Source organism: Empidonax traillii, unplaced genomic scaffold (assembly GCF_003031625.1).
Source record: "Empidonax traillii isolate 1590-97213 ecotype Southwest subspecies unplaced genomic scaffold, ASM303162v1 scaffold69:size3087049, whole genome shotgun sequence".
NCBI lineage: Eukaryota > Metazoa > Chordata > Aves > Passeriformes > Tyrannidae > Empidonax > Empidonax traillii.
Window position 1 is genome coordinate 2,154,208 of NW_020955262.1, and position 18,536 is coordinate 2,172,743.

Consider the following 18,536-nt stretch of genomic DNA (forward strand, 5'->3'; position numbering starts at 1 on the left):
TTTTTGCAGAGACTAACCTTCCTAGCCCAGTGTGATAAGATTAAAGGATATGTCAGTTAAAAGTAATTGAGGATATGTGCTGTGTCTTTAACTGTGTCACCTAGTTTAAAGACATCTATGTGGTAAAGAAGCTTGCACTTTGAGACACAGATCATGCAGGAAGAACAGTGAGAAAACTAAAGGGAGACACAGTCACATCTTCCTATGTTGGTAAAAGTACAGACTCTGGATGGAATAGGTACTTCAAAGATGTTGGAGAAAATCCCAATCTGTTGCAGAGTAGTGACTCAAATTAATGACTTATTACAACTTCCAGTGTAATTTATGAAACAGATGTGAGGATTTAAATGTGGTACTGACTGGTGAAGTGAGAGGGAATTTGAGACTCTTTGCTTCTCAAGCACTTTGGTTATTTTGATTTATACTATTTCCTCCTTCTTCATTTAGTGTCAGTCATGAAGCAGCTTGGGGGACACTCTGACCTCCAACACAGATCACTTGATGTTGGCTCACAGTGTGTATGTCTGGGTACTGGCTTCCTAATAATACAGTAGCTAACAAGATACAGAGAACATGAACAAAAGCAGCTCTTGATTTGAGTCATTTTATCTCAGGTCCATTTAGTTCACTTAGTCATGGAGTCATGACAGATTGGGCTGGAAAGGAGAAGGTTCCAGCCTGACAACCTGCAATGTCATTATTTTCCTCATGTTCTCCTGAACCCTTGCTGATTTTGTACTGCTGCATGTGTCTCTCTGTTCCTTGTTCTCAGTGAACACCAAAGACATGCTAGGAAGCCTCTTACCAGGTTTTAAATGTTTCTGTAAGAAAAAATGATGCAGGTGTAACAGCATGTGCAGGTATTTGTAGAAAAGCAAATGTGTTTCCCTCTTGGCTGTTTAGTTGTCTGTAACAATAATGTCATAAATAAATAATGTTTCCGTGAGGGAAAAGAGGAGATGTTTATCAGATAGAATACATGCCAGTTAGGATAACTCTGAACAAAATGTTAACATGGATTAAACAGGAAAACATGCTGCTGGCAAACAAATTGTTGGTCAAAACAGCTTCAGCTAGGGAGTTCCTTTCTCTGTTGGATATAAGTGGTGTCTGCCATACAGACCAGCTTCTAAAATTAAGACATTTGTCACCAGAACTGCTGGGTCTGTGGAAACATTCAAATGAGAATAATTTAAGTGCTGCAATAGAATAATGCACAATAAATATAGTACATGGAACTGTACCAATGCTGCAGATTATAGTAGGATCAGAGAGATAATGCCTAAGGGATTACTTTTTCCCTTCCTAAAATTATTTTTCAATCTAATTTAAAACCTGATTCTGTGTTGTGGAAATCAAGGTGAGGCTTTCCTTTGCATTTTGTGGATTCTGGAGCAGGTTGTTAACGATTGCAAAACTGGTCAGTCCTTGGAGAATGAATTCTGATTATCTGCAGGATAGAAGCACCACTTACATTGAAGTTCTGTGTTTTCACATACTGTTTTTTTAAATCTATTTGCTCCTTCTCTGAGACCTGGTTTTGAGATAGGCAAGGCTAGCTCATCTTCACTTCCCTTGACTTCCTTTGCTAAGGTTGACAGCTGGGAAAAAACCTACACTGATACCTTATTGTTTATCAACGTCCAGATCTCTGTTACCAGCTGTTCTAGACTGCCAGCTGATTGCCACGCAAGAGTTACCACTCAGAAACTTAAGTTTGCAAAAATAATGACAAAGCCATGCCTGTTTTCATTTGTTTGTTTCCTTGGTTTTTGTGTTTTGTTTTTTAAAGCTGTAGAAGGCTGGATGACCAAGAGCATACAGCTCCCAAGTGATGCTGCCCCAGAGCAATCCTACCTCTGCTTAGCCATTTTAAGCCATTTAAGGAAAATAAGGTTGGCATTGTAGGTTAGGAAGACAAAAATACACTAACGGGGACTTTGGTGTTATTAAAGTACATACTCTTAAGTTCAGCATTTGCTTACATTTTTGTAAAATATGGTTGTCATTCTGAACTGACTTCTAATTTAGTCTTTGACATCTTTTAGAGACATTTTTTGCTTGAGAGTTGGCACATTTTTAATATCAGTAAATGGCTCTAATAATGTGAAAATGGAAAGCATGTAAGAATTCCTACTACAGAATCAAACAGATTACTCTATGCTTATCTAGTTATTGTTTATTTATGTACTTTTTCAGCCTACTGCACTTGGTTTAAAACACAGGAAAAATCTGGTGTTTAATAAAAAGTATGCTTATTGGTTAAACTGGTTTATATATTTGAAAAACAGAAGAAAGAAAAAAGTGGCAAGACAATGTTTGAAAGCATTAGAAGAAAATACAGAGACATTGGAGGTAGCTGAATTATGAAGAAGGTAAGTACACACAGTCAGTTGTTCTCTATTGGCTTGAGGGTAATCTCTGCCATATTATAATGTACTGATTTATGGACTAATTAATTGTACAAACCAAAAATATTTAGAGGAAATGTTTCTCTCAAGCAGCCAGCGAACCAACTAAACAATAGGAAAATGGATTTTGTGTATTAAAAAATTAATATTCAATATATATTTATGAACCTATTCAAAATGTAGTCTTTTTGCTACTAGATTTCCAGTAAGCAGAAATATCTATGTATCAAAACCTAATTGTGTCAGTATCTAGACATTTATAGAAGAAATTAAATGCCTAATCTATAGGTATTTCAAGCTATAAAATATGTTATATATTAATTTGTAAAGTCATAATATTATTATTATTTTTATGTGAACTTTAATTATTCATTTAAGGGAAAATCAGACAAGGAGGGGGAAAACTCGCCCATAACAATTTCTTTATTTTGGAAGAGAATTTTAGTGCTCTAATGTTTGTGTTTGTTTTTTCTGTATGCATGTCTTTTAATTTATAAGTGTTAAAATTCTTCCAGTTATTTTGTCTCATATGTAGCATCCCTTCAAAAACAGTAGTTGTGGTTTTCTTCTGGCCTTGAACTGAGGTGCCAGAGAGAAAAACCCAAACCAGCAAAATCACATGTGAGTTAAATATCACAGCATTGAAACTCCAATGTTTTGGGAGGTGTAATGTAAACTAGACTTGGATGAGATAATCTGAAGTAAGTAGGTGGCAAATACATGCAGATGGAAGACTGTTTGACTTCAGATTTGTGTAATTTGGATGGAGTAGGGAACTGCAGGTCTCAGTACTTATTGCTGTGGATGAGGTGTCAGAATTAATCGCACTTTCTGTAATTGACTTTGTAAGTCTCTCAACATCTTCAAGCTTCAGTCCCCCTGAATAAAATGGAAATATCATACTTGCCTACTTTGCAGAAGTGTCATGAGGCCAACCTCAGTACAGTCTGGGACATACTCTGACACTGGATATTGTCAGTAAAAGAGAAAGCTGTCAGAAAATTGCTCACCACTAAATCTACGTAGTTTAGTCATCGTTCCTTACATCCTACTCAATGAGAGAATTGTAAAAGTAGTTGTGACTCTACCAGATCTGGGGAGGCAAAAGAGCACTGCCAAGACTAATTCATAGGTACTAATCCACCTACTTTTTGCCTGTGGGAGATCTCTAGAGCAAGTGATAAATATAACTTATGAGGGCATAGAAAAAACTCTGACATGAGGGAAGAAAGCAAGTTGTAGTATAGCAAAAGAAAGCAGTATAATAAATGGAATTACCAGAGCGTTCTACATGCCAGTTCTCCCATCCTACCAAGCAACAGTAATTAGAGGTAAGAACTTAACAAGACATGCATTGAAATCAGTGTAGCCATCCAGGGCATGGTTCAGTCCCTCGTGGAGCATGGTGACTGCAGATGCCAATCGAAGGCCTGGAGGGAAAATATTCTTTTCTGAACACATTTCATTTTCTATGTCCTTGTAAGACTTACATGTAGTGATTTCAGAAGTGCGTGGTGAAGAGCAGATGTAACTGCTGGCATTATGCAGGTCTTGGCAAAGGGGTTTTTCCTGCACTGCACTTGCTCTGCTTTGGCCTGAGTGAGGTGTGTGATGTGTTGAGAAGCATCGACCTGATGAACACCCAGACTAGATGACCAGTCTGGTGCTATGGAGGACACAGCTGAGCCAAGGGCAAAGCAGAGGTGGTGCTGACAGGCCCAGGCTCTTCCAGCAGCTAGTGAGCAGGAGGTGAAATCCTCAAGTGAAGATTGTCTTGTCTGTGCAGGCTCAAGTCCTGCAATTTCTAAATCAGGGATTACAATGCCGAATTCTGTACCTACAGATTTATGAGAATGTATATCTAGACTGGCTTTTCCCCTGAGATCCTAGTATATTTTCAGCCTGGGACAGCTTATTTTCTCTTTGTTTTTACTCTCCCAGTGTTGACTTTTCCTCGAATATTGAAAGTCTTGATAGAAGTGGATTTTTTCCCCCTTTTTGCTTTATTTCCCTGTCACATCACATACACTTCTGTTTAGGACCCAGGTAAAATTTATGTCTGATTGATAGTGAAAACAAAATTTTTCGTTCTACTTCATCTTGATCTTCCCGGTCTATGTCTTTAGTAACCTTTAGTTTCTACACTGTGCAGCTGAAGACCTTGTTTTAATATTTGAATTAAATTTCCTGTGAATGCTTTTAAGCTCTATTGGATGAGCAAATCTCAGTTTACAAATGTGATTGGTATTGTTTTAGCTTATTGGCTTTTGGCATATATGCCAGCTTTGAGGTGGGCATGTATTTAGCAGACCTGTTTTGCAGGAAGAATATAATAGACTTATTATGCATAAGGTCAGTAAAAGCAGCAAAAAGTAAACAATAAACAAAGTTATTTTAGGGCTTGAGGTCTAAATTTATTAGCATGTTTTTGGAAATGCATTAAATTCTCCCACCATTAAAATGACTAATATTAAGCTGTAGGAAATAATTTGAGATATCATTATACTTAAAAACATGATTGCCATCTTTATCATCCGCTATATGCTATTAATTCTCGTTAAAATGCCAGTATACAAATACTATCTTCTTTATGACCTTGGTGTTCATAACCCTTAATAAAGTTAAGAAAGAATGAAGTTAAGTAAGAATAGTGACATTCAGGCAAGGAATATACCATTTGGGATACAACTGTTTGTCCCGTGTGTCACTTGTGAGAACAACTTTGGGTTGATGCTCATTATAAAACGAGGAGGCGTAAAGTAGTATTCTCTAATTAATAATATAGGTTATGCATAATAATATGATATGATATATATGGTAATGCTATACATAGGGGCACTTATAGCCAGAGCTACTAAAAAGTTTTCAGTATTCTTGTAGTGTAACACTTTATTCATATTCAACGTGCTGCGGAGCTTGAGCATGTTGAACTCATTCCTTGCCTTTGCTTTTTTGGGTTTTTTTCAGGCAACTCCATTTACTTCTCCAGGTCACAATTTCTTCATCTCTATTAAAAGATATCTGAAGTATCTGAACACTTACAGGCTGTAGAGAATAACAGTCTAGCCCTATTGTCTCGTCTTGAAGGGTTATTGAAGGATCTCAGTAGCAATAAATGGAAGTGGTTTGACTTTGAGGGTCATAAGAATCTTGTGAGAATGACTTTGCCATGTATTTTATTTAGTTAGAGTAAGCAAATACATTTTTTCATTCAAGGTGTTTACAGAATTCAGTCACAGAGACCTAAGCCTTGGAAGGAGATTTCTTGGTACTGTCAATTGCAAACAGCTTGTGGAGGCAGCAGTCACTAATTTTGCACCTACAATTATCTGCATGTGCAAAGCAAACCGTGTTCCCCAGAGATGTACAAGGCTTGAAAGGCTTTTTCATGATCAGGTAACACACTTAACACAGCCACTGAGAGATGTGAAAGCATCAGCTACATCAAGGCTGCCTTAAAATCAAAATATGTGTTGCACAAGATGTCAAGAGTAAGGGCCTGACTCACCTGCATCTCATAATCTGTTTTTGCTAGTTTTGTGGAGTGGTGTTACACTTCTGAATGCAGAGAATGTTTTAATCTCAAAACAATTGATATCCCAACCAGCAAAAGTTATTAAAAAAAAAAAATTCCATTCTTGCAATGGAACTCAATCAGAAACCAGTGAATTTTTCCTTCTTTTTTAGATTTGCACTGATCTTTACTTTTAAGAATCAGGCAGTTTCTATTTAGAATTCTGAGGCTTCCAGTTTAGGGAGATTTTGGCTTCAGTGGTGGGGTGTGTATCTATATATTCTAGTTTTTACACTTTTCTATAGGAATTCTCAAGTCCATTTCATCCCTTTCAATGCCCCCAGTAGTACTGCTTTTTGAAGAGTGCTCTGCCATGAGCCTTGAACTGTAAAGGTTACCACTACATAGCACTGAACTGATGTCATTTGTGAGAGGTCATGTTAAGATGTATAAATGTTAGAATTAAGTTACTAGTTATTTGTTCTCAAATGTCTCAAGACACTCTCAAGAGTAATCAAGTGAAAATTACATTATGTGAGAAACAGAAAATACTCATCCAAAACCAGTCTCATTTTCTCAAAACAAACAACCATAGCCCCCAAATCTATCTCTGAATACACTGTTGTTACTCCAGTTTCTCAGTAGTGGCTTGCTTCTAGTACAAAAAACATGTTTCCAGTGACAACAGTAGACTTGAACATGTGTACAGCAACTCCATCGGGCAGCATCGTGTGAATAGCAGGTGTCTTATCAACCATAAGTAGAATGTGCACATCTGTAAACACAGCTGCAAAGGTTTTGAGCTATTTCCCGGGGTGAGATGTGGTTGCCCCTGCTGAGAGGTGCGGGACAAACGCCATCCTGTGGTGCTTTCTGTAAGTGGGCTGTCACTGGTTCTCTGACTGCTGTGGAGCTCTGACTCAGTGCACTTCCACGCTGGGATGTTTATCCCTGTCCTACTCAGAGATGAGCATTAGCTAGCAATGTCTGCAGGAATTCAAGCCTGAAGCCTTTAAATCTGTTTAGGTCTAGACTGCATAACATTTGTCGTCTCTGTACTCTTTAAGACTGTAAAATGTCTCAAGCAGGATTTCATTGTCTATATGTTTGTGTCTGTACAGATAATGATGGCCAGAAAGACAATAAAGGGAAACATATGCTTTGTACTGGAATTTTATTTATTGCATATGGTGGCAAAAATGGTGCCTTGGTGAACATACTGCACTGGTGATGAACTTTCGTTTCATTAAATGAAATGCACCATATGGTGCAAAATGCTGCTGTTCCACTTGCTTATTTTGCATATACTTACATCCTCTTCTTTCTGATGCTGTATGAGGGTGGGAAAGGTATTAAGTTGGTTAATATAAAATTTCTGATTTATAATACTAGATCTGGATTTTATTGGATAAATATTTGCATCCATAAATAATTAAACACTACAGTTTTTCTTGGGAATGAACTGATTATGTCTTAATATTTACATCTCTAACTTTGCATTTGCAAGGACAAACATGAAGGCTAGGCTGAAGGTTGCCTGAAAATCTGGTCCTGCATATTCTATGAAAAATATTACTCACATTTCTCACAGGTGAATAAACCTCATGCATGGATGAATCTAGTTAATTCAATGGTTTAATAAACCTAGAATCCCAATGAGGTTATAACAAATCCCTCTGGTATCTTGGAGTTACAAGCAAGATGTACAAAATTATATGTAAGCAGAAAAACTCTTTCTGAATTTGAGAAGTCTTTTGCACATTTTTTTTTTTTTGTTCTGCTCGCTACTTGAAATAACTTCTCAGTGGCTCAGTCATGATCAATTATTGTTTGAGGGCAATATCTGGGGTCAATTTGCATCTGACTAGATTTTTTTTTTCCATTTGCATAGGTTGTTTTTGAAACAATGAGGTAGCACTAAGGCAGATGCCTCTCTTAATTTCCCCCTGAGAAATATGACTAGCATGAAGTAGAAATTTCTGCAGCTACCTTGTCAGGGAGCAGCACCTTATCATAAACTGCTTTATTTCCAGATGTTAAACCCCTTCTGATCCTGGATCAGAACCAATTCTCTAGTTAGAAACACAGGAATTACAAGATGACAAGGACTTATTGATTTAGCAAAGCAATTGGAACTAATATAACAGGATCCATCTAATGATGAATGCTAATTTTAAAGTCACTGTACTCTGGGCTATAATCTGGACAACTAAACAATGTGAAGCCTCGTCAGTTCTTGGATGTTAAACCTTCTAGGAAAGACATATCAGACAAAAAAAAAAGATAATTCCACAGTAGGAATTAGTTTTGCTGCATTTTGATACAGAAAATCCTAAGTTAGTGATTCTGTTGCCCTTTTTCAATATCGTGAATTGAATTTTACATTCACAGGAGAGGATACCCACTCTAAGAAACCTAAATATGTTGGAAGGGGTCTATATTTTCAGGTGAAAAATAAAGCAGACACTGTGACTACATGTTATCATGAAGAGATCCTACCGTATGTTCAGGAAAATAAATCTGTTGCTCTTCACAGCTTCTGAAGTGGGGAACAAGTTCTGCCTTCATTTTACACTGCATTAAATAAAGAAATGCAGATAAAGCCATGCTGAGTGATGTAAATCTCCTCTTTCAAAGATGCACACATAATTTTAGAAATATACCTGGAATACAGTAGCAGAAACAGTTACTCAAAATTCTCAATTAGTGAAGTTCTGTGGAGTTCAGAGGAAAAAATGATGAAGCTGAAGAAAAGGGTGATTGATGAGAAAACTTGCCACTGAATATACTCCTGTATAAAAGTGTAATTTTATTAATAGGTGAGGGAGGATAAAATGCATGAAATAGTAGGTAAATATGTGGAAAGCCATATACTCTGCCCTGGTTTAGAAGATCATAAGTATATGAAATTGGAATGCAGCTGAATTGATTGTGACCTTACATTCATTATACTTCAGCACTGCTGGCAGAATCCCTTCTAACCAAATATGCATAACATGCTTGCTTAGCACTTTCACAAAGCCTTGAGTTTATAATGACAATTAAAACGCATCTTTTCCAATAATTACACAACCTGAATTGGTCTCTGCTAAAAAGCTTTAAGAAAACTTAAATTCCACATTTTAATACCAAAAATCCACTTAATTATAGGTAATCTCTGACTCTGTATGCCACCTGTATTAGCATTTATATTCCTGATGAGTATGCTCAATATAATTTTCTGTTTATTGTCAAGAACATGCTTCTAAAATATACCTGCAGTCTCATGTAGGCCACGACTGGCATCTAGTCAGGCACTTAAATTATCTGTGCTTTCTCTTATGTAGTCCACAAAAGAGAGTGGCAGAGTGAACAGCAAACATTCTACATGATGAAGGGTCAAGGCAACAGCCTGAAGAAGCACCAGCTTGTTGACATCAGCCTCTTCATAGGATTCTTTTAGAATCCTATTTCTTTTTAGAAAGGAAGACCTGGTTTCCCTACCCGCTTCTGGAGGCTGGGAACTGTCCTGCAAAACTTGTTTCCTCAGCAGAAAGAGGTTACCCGAGAAGGGAGTGTTCTCAATCCCGGGCTGTTCACCATTTGGAAGAGGCACCCAGGTAGAATGGATTTCTCTCAGGATTTCTTCTTTTGACCATTTATTGTTTTCCTTACTAGGCTATTATGTTGGTAAAATATTTATAAATATTATGATGAAAATTGCCAGGAAATGAATTCACACAGTCTCGCTACCTCTTGATTTTATTTTTTTCCCCGGCTCTTTGAAACGCTGCTGTGGTTTTGGCTTTCCTCTCTATTCTTGCTCTCCTTTTCTGTCACACTCAGTAATTGGCCTAATAAAAGGCAGAAACAAGAATTTATTACACCCTGGGCAATACTTGAAATAAATTTTATTTGCTGGAGCAGCACTTTTTACCTACTCACTGCTGTATATTTTGACATTCCTTCTAAATATTGAATTTTACTTGATTAAAAGTTAAATCTTTGCTTTTTTGTGATTGCTGCTGTTTTTGCAGTTTCTTAAGCAGACTAGTACATATATAAACATATCATTTTAATGAAGCTTTTGGAGAAACAATATGAGCTGTAGTTATACCCACTTCATTACTGCCATAATCCACAAAAATAGTCGAATTAAAGACTAGCTAAAAGTGAATTAAAGACTAGCTTCTATGCTACCTTGTAATTTGGTGTTGGAATAATGTCTGTGATTCATTGAGGGAACAAAGATGAGAGCTATTCAACTTTTCATACCTTTTTCAACCTTAGGATTTGATGAAAGCTTCCTCAAGTAAATTATGTCCTTTACATATAAAGTTGCTTGCAAGAGTATGACAGTAGTAACAATAAAGCCAGGTTAGATTGTTATGATGTGATTTCCACTTTTGAATCTGGGTTTCTTCCACATACTAGGTGGTAAAATCATAAACATTTTGTTCGTTTTTTGTTTTCTAAAAAGGCCTTAAGAAATAGCAATACGTCATCCTGGAACTGTTTATGCAGGAATTTTTATTCTTTGAAATCTTCCAGTGTTAAAGCAACAAGAAAACATTTATAATGTCCTTTGGTGGAATCTTATTACACTTGTTATATATGTAAACTGATATTCTTTGATGCCAGCACGTTGCCCATACAGAGAAATCTCTGCACAATTAAATGAAAGGAAAAAGAAAAGGACGAAATAAAAAGTAATAGTTTTCTCTTATCTGATTAGAATTAAATACATTAATAAATTGTCTGGTAACACAAATAGGCAATAATACAAAAAATCTACATTGTACATTATTTCAAGAAAAATAACTTCATTTGAATACAAAAGGATAAATACACTTTTTGTCCTATAGCCACTCTTGTACAGTAGGTGAGCACAGCATCTTACTGATGCAGTGCTTCTAAGGTATACAAGGATATGACTGGCTCGAGTTTTATTGAGGGGGCTGTTACACATGTGCATCACTAACATCAGACAAAGAAATCTTTCAACCAACAAGGGTTACAGAGCAACGTTCACTAAAGCACAGGTTGGGAAGGATTTGGGGACTGAAGCAGGCCAATATGGCAGCTTTTACAGATTTCCTTATACCCACAATGCACTGACAGCAAAGAATGCCTTTATTTGGTCGGTCCACACACCGGGCGGAGGTACAGTAGCGCACCATAGAGGAGTAGCAAATGTTGTTTAAATTCTCTTCCCATTCTGGGGGCTGTCCAAGCTATTTCAGTCCTGTGTCAGCTTTGCAGCCAGCATTGACTGGTTTGACAGAACAGGCAGCTGCCAACGTGTCTCGAGTCAGAGGTGAACAGTCTTGACTCAGAGCCCTGTCCATAACTGATTGATATGGCTTAGTTCAGTTGGGCCTTCTTAGTTTGTATGTGGTGATTTTTTCTCTCTTTTTTTTTTTTTTTTTCCCTATTTAGATTTCGGTAGCAAACGCTCGGGTGCTATCCCGTTTTCATGTGGCACGTTCATTTCAAGCAGTCTGAGTGTGACGCCGCCCAGCACACGGAGCCTACCACGAGCAGAGTCCTGCTGCTCCCAGCAGAGCGGTCAGCAGTACCAGAGACCTGTGTGCCATTGCCCCCTGGCCTGAGTTCTGGCTGCAGCCTCCTGGATCCCTCTCACACTTCAACTTCTCGCACAGAATGCCAGTGTAAGCCGGAGGGCACTGGCACCGCACGTTGTTGATGCACGTTCCTCCGTTCTGGCAGTGCAGTAGTTCATTGTCGCATACGTTTGCTGCAAGATAGCAGGGGAGGGAGGGAAAGAAAAGCAGAATAAGTTCATCTACTGGAGAAACTGCACTAAAACCAGAATTAAAGCTCTACCTCCCTCCTCTTCCTGTGACATATAAACAGGGGACATGTTTTTTCAAGCACTTAAATTTTTATTTTACTTGATATTTTCTCATCCTTTATTTTTTAAGGCTGTAGTCTTGGACAACTATCTTGGCCACTGACTACGATACTTATTTTTTATGAATGATTAATTAATAACAAAATAATATGAATGCTAATACATTCGTTGTACTAATATCTGCATCTTTATAGTTATTACAGAACCGAAACTGTAGGCAGGTGTGTTATTATTTGAAGGGGGAAATGTATCTGGAACTTTTGGAAACCATGAAGAGTGGTTAAAAATGCAATATGGCTTTGCTAAAGTAAAATAATCTGCATGAGAAGGTAAGGTTTTATAATTAAGAACTGCATGTATTAATGATCTGAAAAAACTATGCAAAAAAGATAAGGCAAGCACAGGCAGGAAATTCAGCATGCTATTGGATAGGGGTTATATGGTATATACATCTGGAAAAAAGATAATGTTATTTCCATTATAGATCAACTATTTCATCTTAATTAGATTTGCTACTTTGGTTCATGGCATCTTAAAGCTATCTTAGATATCTTAGATACTGTAGCCTGATAACTTCAGAGATCAGATTTGACAAAAGAGTGAAGAGAAAATAATACAGGCTGCATGATGTTATAGTATTTGACAAATTGACAGCTTTGCTTTGTATTACTCCATTGAAGTATTTAATGGGTAAAAATGCAGAGGTATGAGAAACATACTAATTAAATGTATCAATCTATGTTTTATTCCAGATGGTATCACTGGAATATGTGATAGATTAAGCTCTGCCTTTCATAGGGGAGGCACTTTCAGAAAAGACCTTAAATGTGTGATCTAGATAGAATGTTACAGTAAAAATTTTAACTCAGAGAATTAGGGAAAAGATTATTTGGTTTAGAAGGAGACTCAACATTATATGCTGTTTATGTATGCCTTAGCCTGGAAATACCCTAAATAATTCAGAATAGGGGAAATATTGTTAATTTTGCTTTAAATGTTACTGTTTATTGCTATGAAAAAGTACAGTTTTGCAGATATTAATTCTCTTATTTCTAAAAGCAACCCAAATATCACAAGAATTACAATTGAAATAGTCTTCGAATTGAAAAATTCTTAAGTGATGCAATTCTACATAAATCTGTACCATTTTAGTGCACCAGTGACCTCACTGGTAATCTTATCTGTCCTGGCTTGCTTTCAGAAAAATAATTTTCTCAGTCTAGAAGGACTCTCTGACAAATGCTTTCTCATTTTCTGCATCCAAGTGGGATAAATGATAATGCAGTGTGTTAGAAACCTGTAGATGCAATTGAGAGAGAACAGTTAAATCATTATTTCTTTTCGTGATTCCTTTAGCAATCAAAGATTTTTACTTAGAGCTATGGATTTAACATTGTTGTCCAGTTTCTGAATTGTAATGGAAAACTTTGAATATTAAGGTACAAAAACCAACACGTTGATGATGGCCCTGTGTCTGAATTTTCATGTTCTATATATGCATTAAAAAAAAAATGTTTCTCTTATGTATAAGAAACAGTAGGTCATCACCAAATAAATGTGATGAGATTAACAACCCAGAACATGTAACAGTAACAGGCAGAAAAAATGAACTGTGTTTCAGAAGTCAATATTTGCATTGCAACTCTTATAACTGAGGCTATGTATCTTTGATGTTGACTTTATTATTCATATTGTATATATTTAGCTGTCTCAATATGCAAAGTCAAAGTACTTTATCTGATTGTACAGCTACTGAATCTGCATGTTCTAGACTAGTCATTGCTGGGATGCTTCCAACAGTTCAGGCAATGAAAATGGTGAAATATCTGTCCCATCAACAAAGACCATTGTTTGCCTTGACTGAGTGGGATTCAATAGTTCATTAAATCCCACTTAAACAGCATATGAGATGTTTCACATTTTTTGCCTGGAATAATTTATCCAAATTTTCCCAAGTGTTAAGTAAACAATATTTATTTATTATAAAACAAATACCTTCCCTATTTTTAAACTTATTTTGATGACTATAGCCTGTTATTCTAAGAGGCCCTTAGCCCAGGTGTAGTTTGTAGTAACAGGCTGCTGAAGTGCTGTTTTTGCTCCATGCTGGCTGTTCTGCCTGACACACTGATGTGGGCTGCTAGCAAATGCCTCTAAACACTGCTGTCTACAAAATTCTGGAAACAACATTATAGACGCTGATTTCTAAATCAGACCATTTCTTTATCATTAGAGCGTTTTTAAAATGTACTTAAAGAAGGGATGGATCAAAAACTTCCTCATTATTTTCACATCCTTCTGAATGTTTGCCCACAGAAACACATTAAGTAAACCAGGTAGATTTTAGTGTTCTCAGCAAACTACTGTGTAGCTGAAAATTCTGGAATTGTTTATCTCGTAATGCCACGGCTTTCTTTTTCTTAATTTTGTGCTTGTATCTCTCTTGCACACACACATGTATGCACATATATGTATCAAATAGATGGTAACTGTGATTTGGAAGTTAAATGAAACAATTTTGAAAAAGTTATGAAATCCCATTATTTACTTTTTGCCAATTTTGGTTTAATTTTATTTTAACCAACTCTAATATCATTTTCACCTTCCTGAAAACATGGTCAGGATTACTTCTAAAACTTTAATATTAACTAATTATGTTTATTCAGTTTAGGAATTGGATTAACTACAGATAATGAGTGCAGCACATCAGCAGCACAAAGGGAAGTACTTTCACTGGAAGTTGAAACAAAATTTATGCTTTAAAAGTAGTCGGCATCCTGCCAAGACCAAAGCAAGGCAAGTATATTAGTTGTTGTTATGAAAATTAACAATGTTTCTAATCCTAACACAGTATTTTTCTAAAAACACATTTTATTTCACAAGAAGCTCTAGGTTTTACCCAGAGGAGGCAGCAACCTGGGAGCTGCTGAGCAGCTCAGGAAGGGTCAGGGCCTTGCTGGCCCCTTGCTCTGTGCTGAAGACCAAGGGGAGCGGCTGCAGCTGGTGTTGGAGGGCACAGGTAGGGCTGGTGGCCCCAGCATTTGCCTGCCCATTGGCTTTTTTTTTGTTTTCCTAAGCAGCAGTAGCCAGCCTGGCAATCCAGGGCTTTTCTGCCTGTTGTACCCCTTCTGCTTCTCCTGCCTGCCATCTCCCTGCCCCTTCTTATGTTCCAAGCACTGAAATGTTGCCTCCACTGCAGAGATGCGTTGAACAAGCTCTGCCTGATCTTCACCATCACAAGTAATGAAAATGAGTTTGAACTCATTTGAATGGCATCAGGTATCAAGTTCTGACCAAAGAATGAAACACAGAAAAGTGATGCAAATAAAAGACCTAATTCTGAAGTCATCACACATGACAAGTAAGACCTGTGTGCCTGAACTAGTTGTGAGTTTGCCAACAGCCCTTTGTTACTTAGAAGACAGAACATCAAACTGATCACTTACAAAACAAAACAGAGATATCTGATTTGTTTTGGAGAGATTTGCAGGCCTTTTGGGGGGATATTTCTGAGCACAGTCTCCAGCTCTGTGCTACTGTGGGAAGTGAAATATTTAAAGCAAAATAAAGGAAATTGGTTTGTAAGTTATTTTCACAATTCATCAATTTACAATCTAACTACGGTCTGATTATGGGATCCTTAAAATACTACACAAAGGAGACAGAAAAAAGACACATGGAAATGGATGGCCATTTGGATGGCTATTTGAAGTTCTTCTGTTCTTAGGGCTACCTCCCTCTCCCCCTTCCCACTCAAGAAACCCCTGCAATTAGTTGATACTTTTGGAAATTGAATAAAAAGGGAAAACAAGGGGAAAATACCAGTATTTGAGCCTGCTCAAGTGGTTCAAGGAGTAAATGGTGTGCTAGTATTTAATAGAATTTATATTGGTATTTAATGAAATATATTGAGAGTAAGACAGTTGTTTGACAAATGTCTACTTTCCTCTTAAATGGTCAAATCTGAATAATACATGAAAATTTCTGTGTCTCTCCAAAACTCAACTTTAATACCTTTGCAGCTTCTTGAAAGCAAGGAGTTAGACAACTGTGGCTGATTTTTAGTTCTGAGGCAGCAATACAGAGAGGGAAGCACAAATGCAAGCGTTGTTCTTTTGATCTGCAGGGGCACCTCAGGCACAGGACTGAGCTGTTGGCTTAAGGGTCTTTCTGAGCACTGTGTCTGGGCAACTTCAGAGCACATGCACAAGGCTTTTGGTCTGCTACTGCTCAGACAGAAAAACAATGTGCTACTGAACTTAAATGCAGTTTCACTTAAGCTCCTGTCTTCCCCAAAAGCCATCCAAGGGCGAGGGGGGAGAAAATACATTTTGGATGTTTCTTTGTGCTACCTTTATTTTTGTACAACTTGCCTACAGTAGCACCTCTTATTCAGGTGGGACAGGCTATTGACTGAAAAATAAAAATGCACGTATTCAAAAGCACAACTTTTTTTTCAGCTGGGATAGGTGGTGGTTATTTTCTGCATCAAAGTTTGGATTTATGATGACATTTTATTGTTTGTGGGAACACTATAAAGATTATTAATGACAAAGTCACAGAAAGAAAGCTTTTTATTAGAGGTCCTTGCTTCCTTGCTTGAATTCTGAAGACTTTAATTTCAAGCAACATTTTCTGTGTTCTCTTCCATCACTGTTTTTCTTCAGTGTGCTCTTTTTGTGGCATCATTTGTTAGAGCCTTCTCCCTTCCTCTCTTTTAAAAACAATTCCTTTACCTTTCTCCTTTTTGTTTCCCAGACCATGAGTATTATTGTCCCTGGACAAGTTGGTGGGTTGACAGTTCTGAATATATTATACAGCATTTTGATCTATTCTAAAGCACTTGATGGCAGGCTTTGACCCTACTTGTGCTGCAGTGAATTTTCCACACTGATTGTCAGTGGTTTGTGTGACTGGCACCACTGAAGTCACGAGAATTTTTTGACCTTGGATTCCACTCATTGTTCATAACTTTGAGAGTGTGCAGGTCTTGTGACTGAAGAAATTATTCTTGGCTGTTTCTTTCTCTAATGCATTTGTTTCTTGGTACTTCTTTGGTAAGGAATGTTACTTGAACTCCTGTATGAGGAGATGTTCAGCACACATGCTTACAGAATATTCTGACTGCATAAGTGAGTAAAAACCCAAGCACAGAGTAACCCATGTTTTCAGTAATGATGTTCATAGGTAGCTTCAATACATGCAGAGGTTGTCTCTATATAGAGAGCTGTGAACAGCACACTGAAATGCCATAAAATGATTAGGAGGTTTCATCTCACTACATAAATAAGTTCAGTAAATTCAGGCCAAGCACAACCAATTTCTTGTCAAATACAGAATTAGTTCCTGTGAATACTATGAAGAGTCTGTAACTAACATGCATTATTCTCTAAAAATGGGATTATTTAATCAATAAATGGTAAAAACAATTACAGAATATAAAAGAAATTGCACTGAATGAAGGAGCTTCTGTGTATGCCTAATAAAAATATGAACATCTGCACATGCATTTAGCAAACATGCACAAGAAAACCTCTGCCATTGGGAAAGTATAAGTAATATTTTTCCTACAATTTGTCAAATAGACAGTAATGGAATTGGGAAATGCAAAACACTTGGTCTCATTTAAATGCAAAGGTGTAAAATTGTTTCCACTTGTATCCAATTGCATATTCCAGTTGAACATAAATGGCCACAATCAAAAGATTTTTTAATTGCCAGAGTTAGCAACAACAAAGTATCTCCATTATTTGGAAACAGTCCTAAAAGTACAATGCATATTGTTTTGTGCTGAAGATCTCTATGTGGAGCTTCACTGACTCTGAAAGGTGACAGCTATTACTGTTTACAGTTAGTGTCGCACAGCACATGACAAAACCTCACGTTTTTATAACTTCAGTATCATATTCATTTGAATAACCAGCGGGTAATAAATAAGTGAAGGTTTTGTCACTGACATTTCTTCCCCTGCCTGTTTTCCAATTAGAAGTACTTTTGGATTATTATTAGAATTTTATTTATTGTTACTGTTAATATTATTGCCAAATGGCTTTAAAATGTTTTGCTACCATGAACATACCTGTCAGTGTTGACCAGATTTCTTTAGTGGTTTTAATCCACATACACACCTGATATGAAAAACAGCTATTGCTCTTTTAAAAGAGATATTCCTAATAATTTCTTTGTTTGGAAGTGGCACTAATTCAACATTTGATGTAGGAGTAAAACTATCTTAGGTTACTGTCAAATCAAGACAAGGTAGATGCTTTGATAGCATGAAAAGAAAACTGGTTTGTACTTACCTACCGAAGCACATACTCAAGAAAAAATAAATCACTGTAGACAAGTACAAGCCTAAAGCATAACTTACTGTGTCAAAATTATGGTCATAAAATGACAACCATTAATAAAAAGATCTCTGGTGCAAAGTTGAAACAATGTTGTGATTAATTATATTGCCAGCAATACAAGGAAACAAACATTGACCAAGTGAGAGTACTTTCTTAAGGCAGACATCTCCATCTTGACTTGTCTTAGAAATGCCTGTTAGAGGCACAATTGAAATTACACTTAATTTTTTATCAAACCTGTTTTATTAAGTTATCAGAGAGTAAATGAATAGGGGGTAAAGAGACATACTGTGTTCACTGGATACTTCCAGTAGATTATTTAGATTGTTTGCCTACATGTAATTTCTGTTCTTTCTGCAGAACCCTCACTTCAAAGCTAAGCCAGTTCTAATCAAATTGCAGGGGAA

The 18,536-nt window shown here is 36.8% G+C and overlaps 1 protein-coding gene across 8 annotated transcripts in view; it reads right to left on the reverse strand.

The window, feature by feature from the left end:
• Positions 1-8,713: 8,713 nt before the first annotated feature.
• NTNG1 (netrin G1) overlaps positions 8,714-18,536 on the reverse strand; it is a 149,132-nt gene continuing 139,309 nt past the window's right edge. For all 8 annotated transcript variants that reach the window (XM_027880460.1, XM_027880456.1, XM_027880459.1 and 5 more), the window contains one exon: positions 8,714-11,662. In XM_027880460.1, coding sequence (XP_027736261.1) covers positions 11,436-11,662 — 227 coding nt within the window. In that variant the 3' untranslated portion in view covers positions 8,714-11,435. The remainder of the gene's footprint in view (positions 11,663-18,536) is intronic.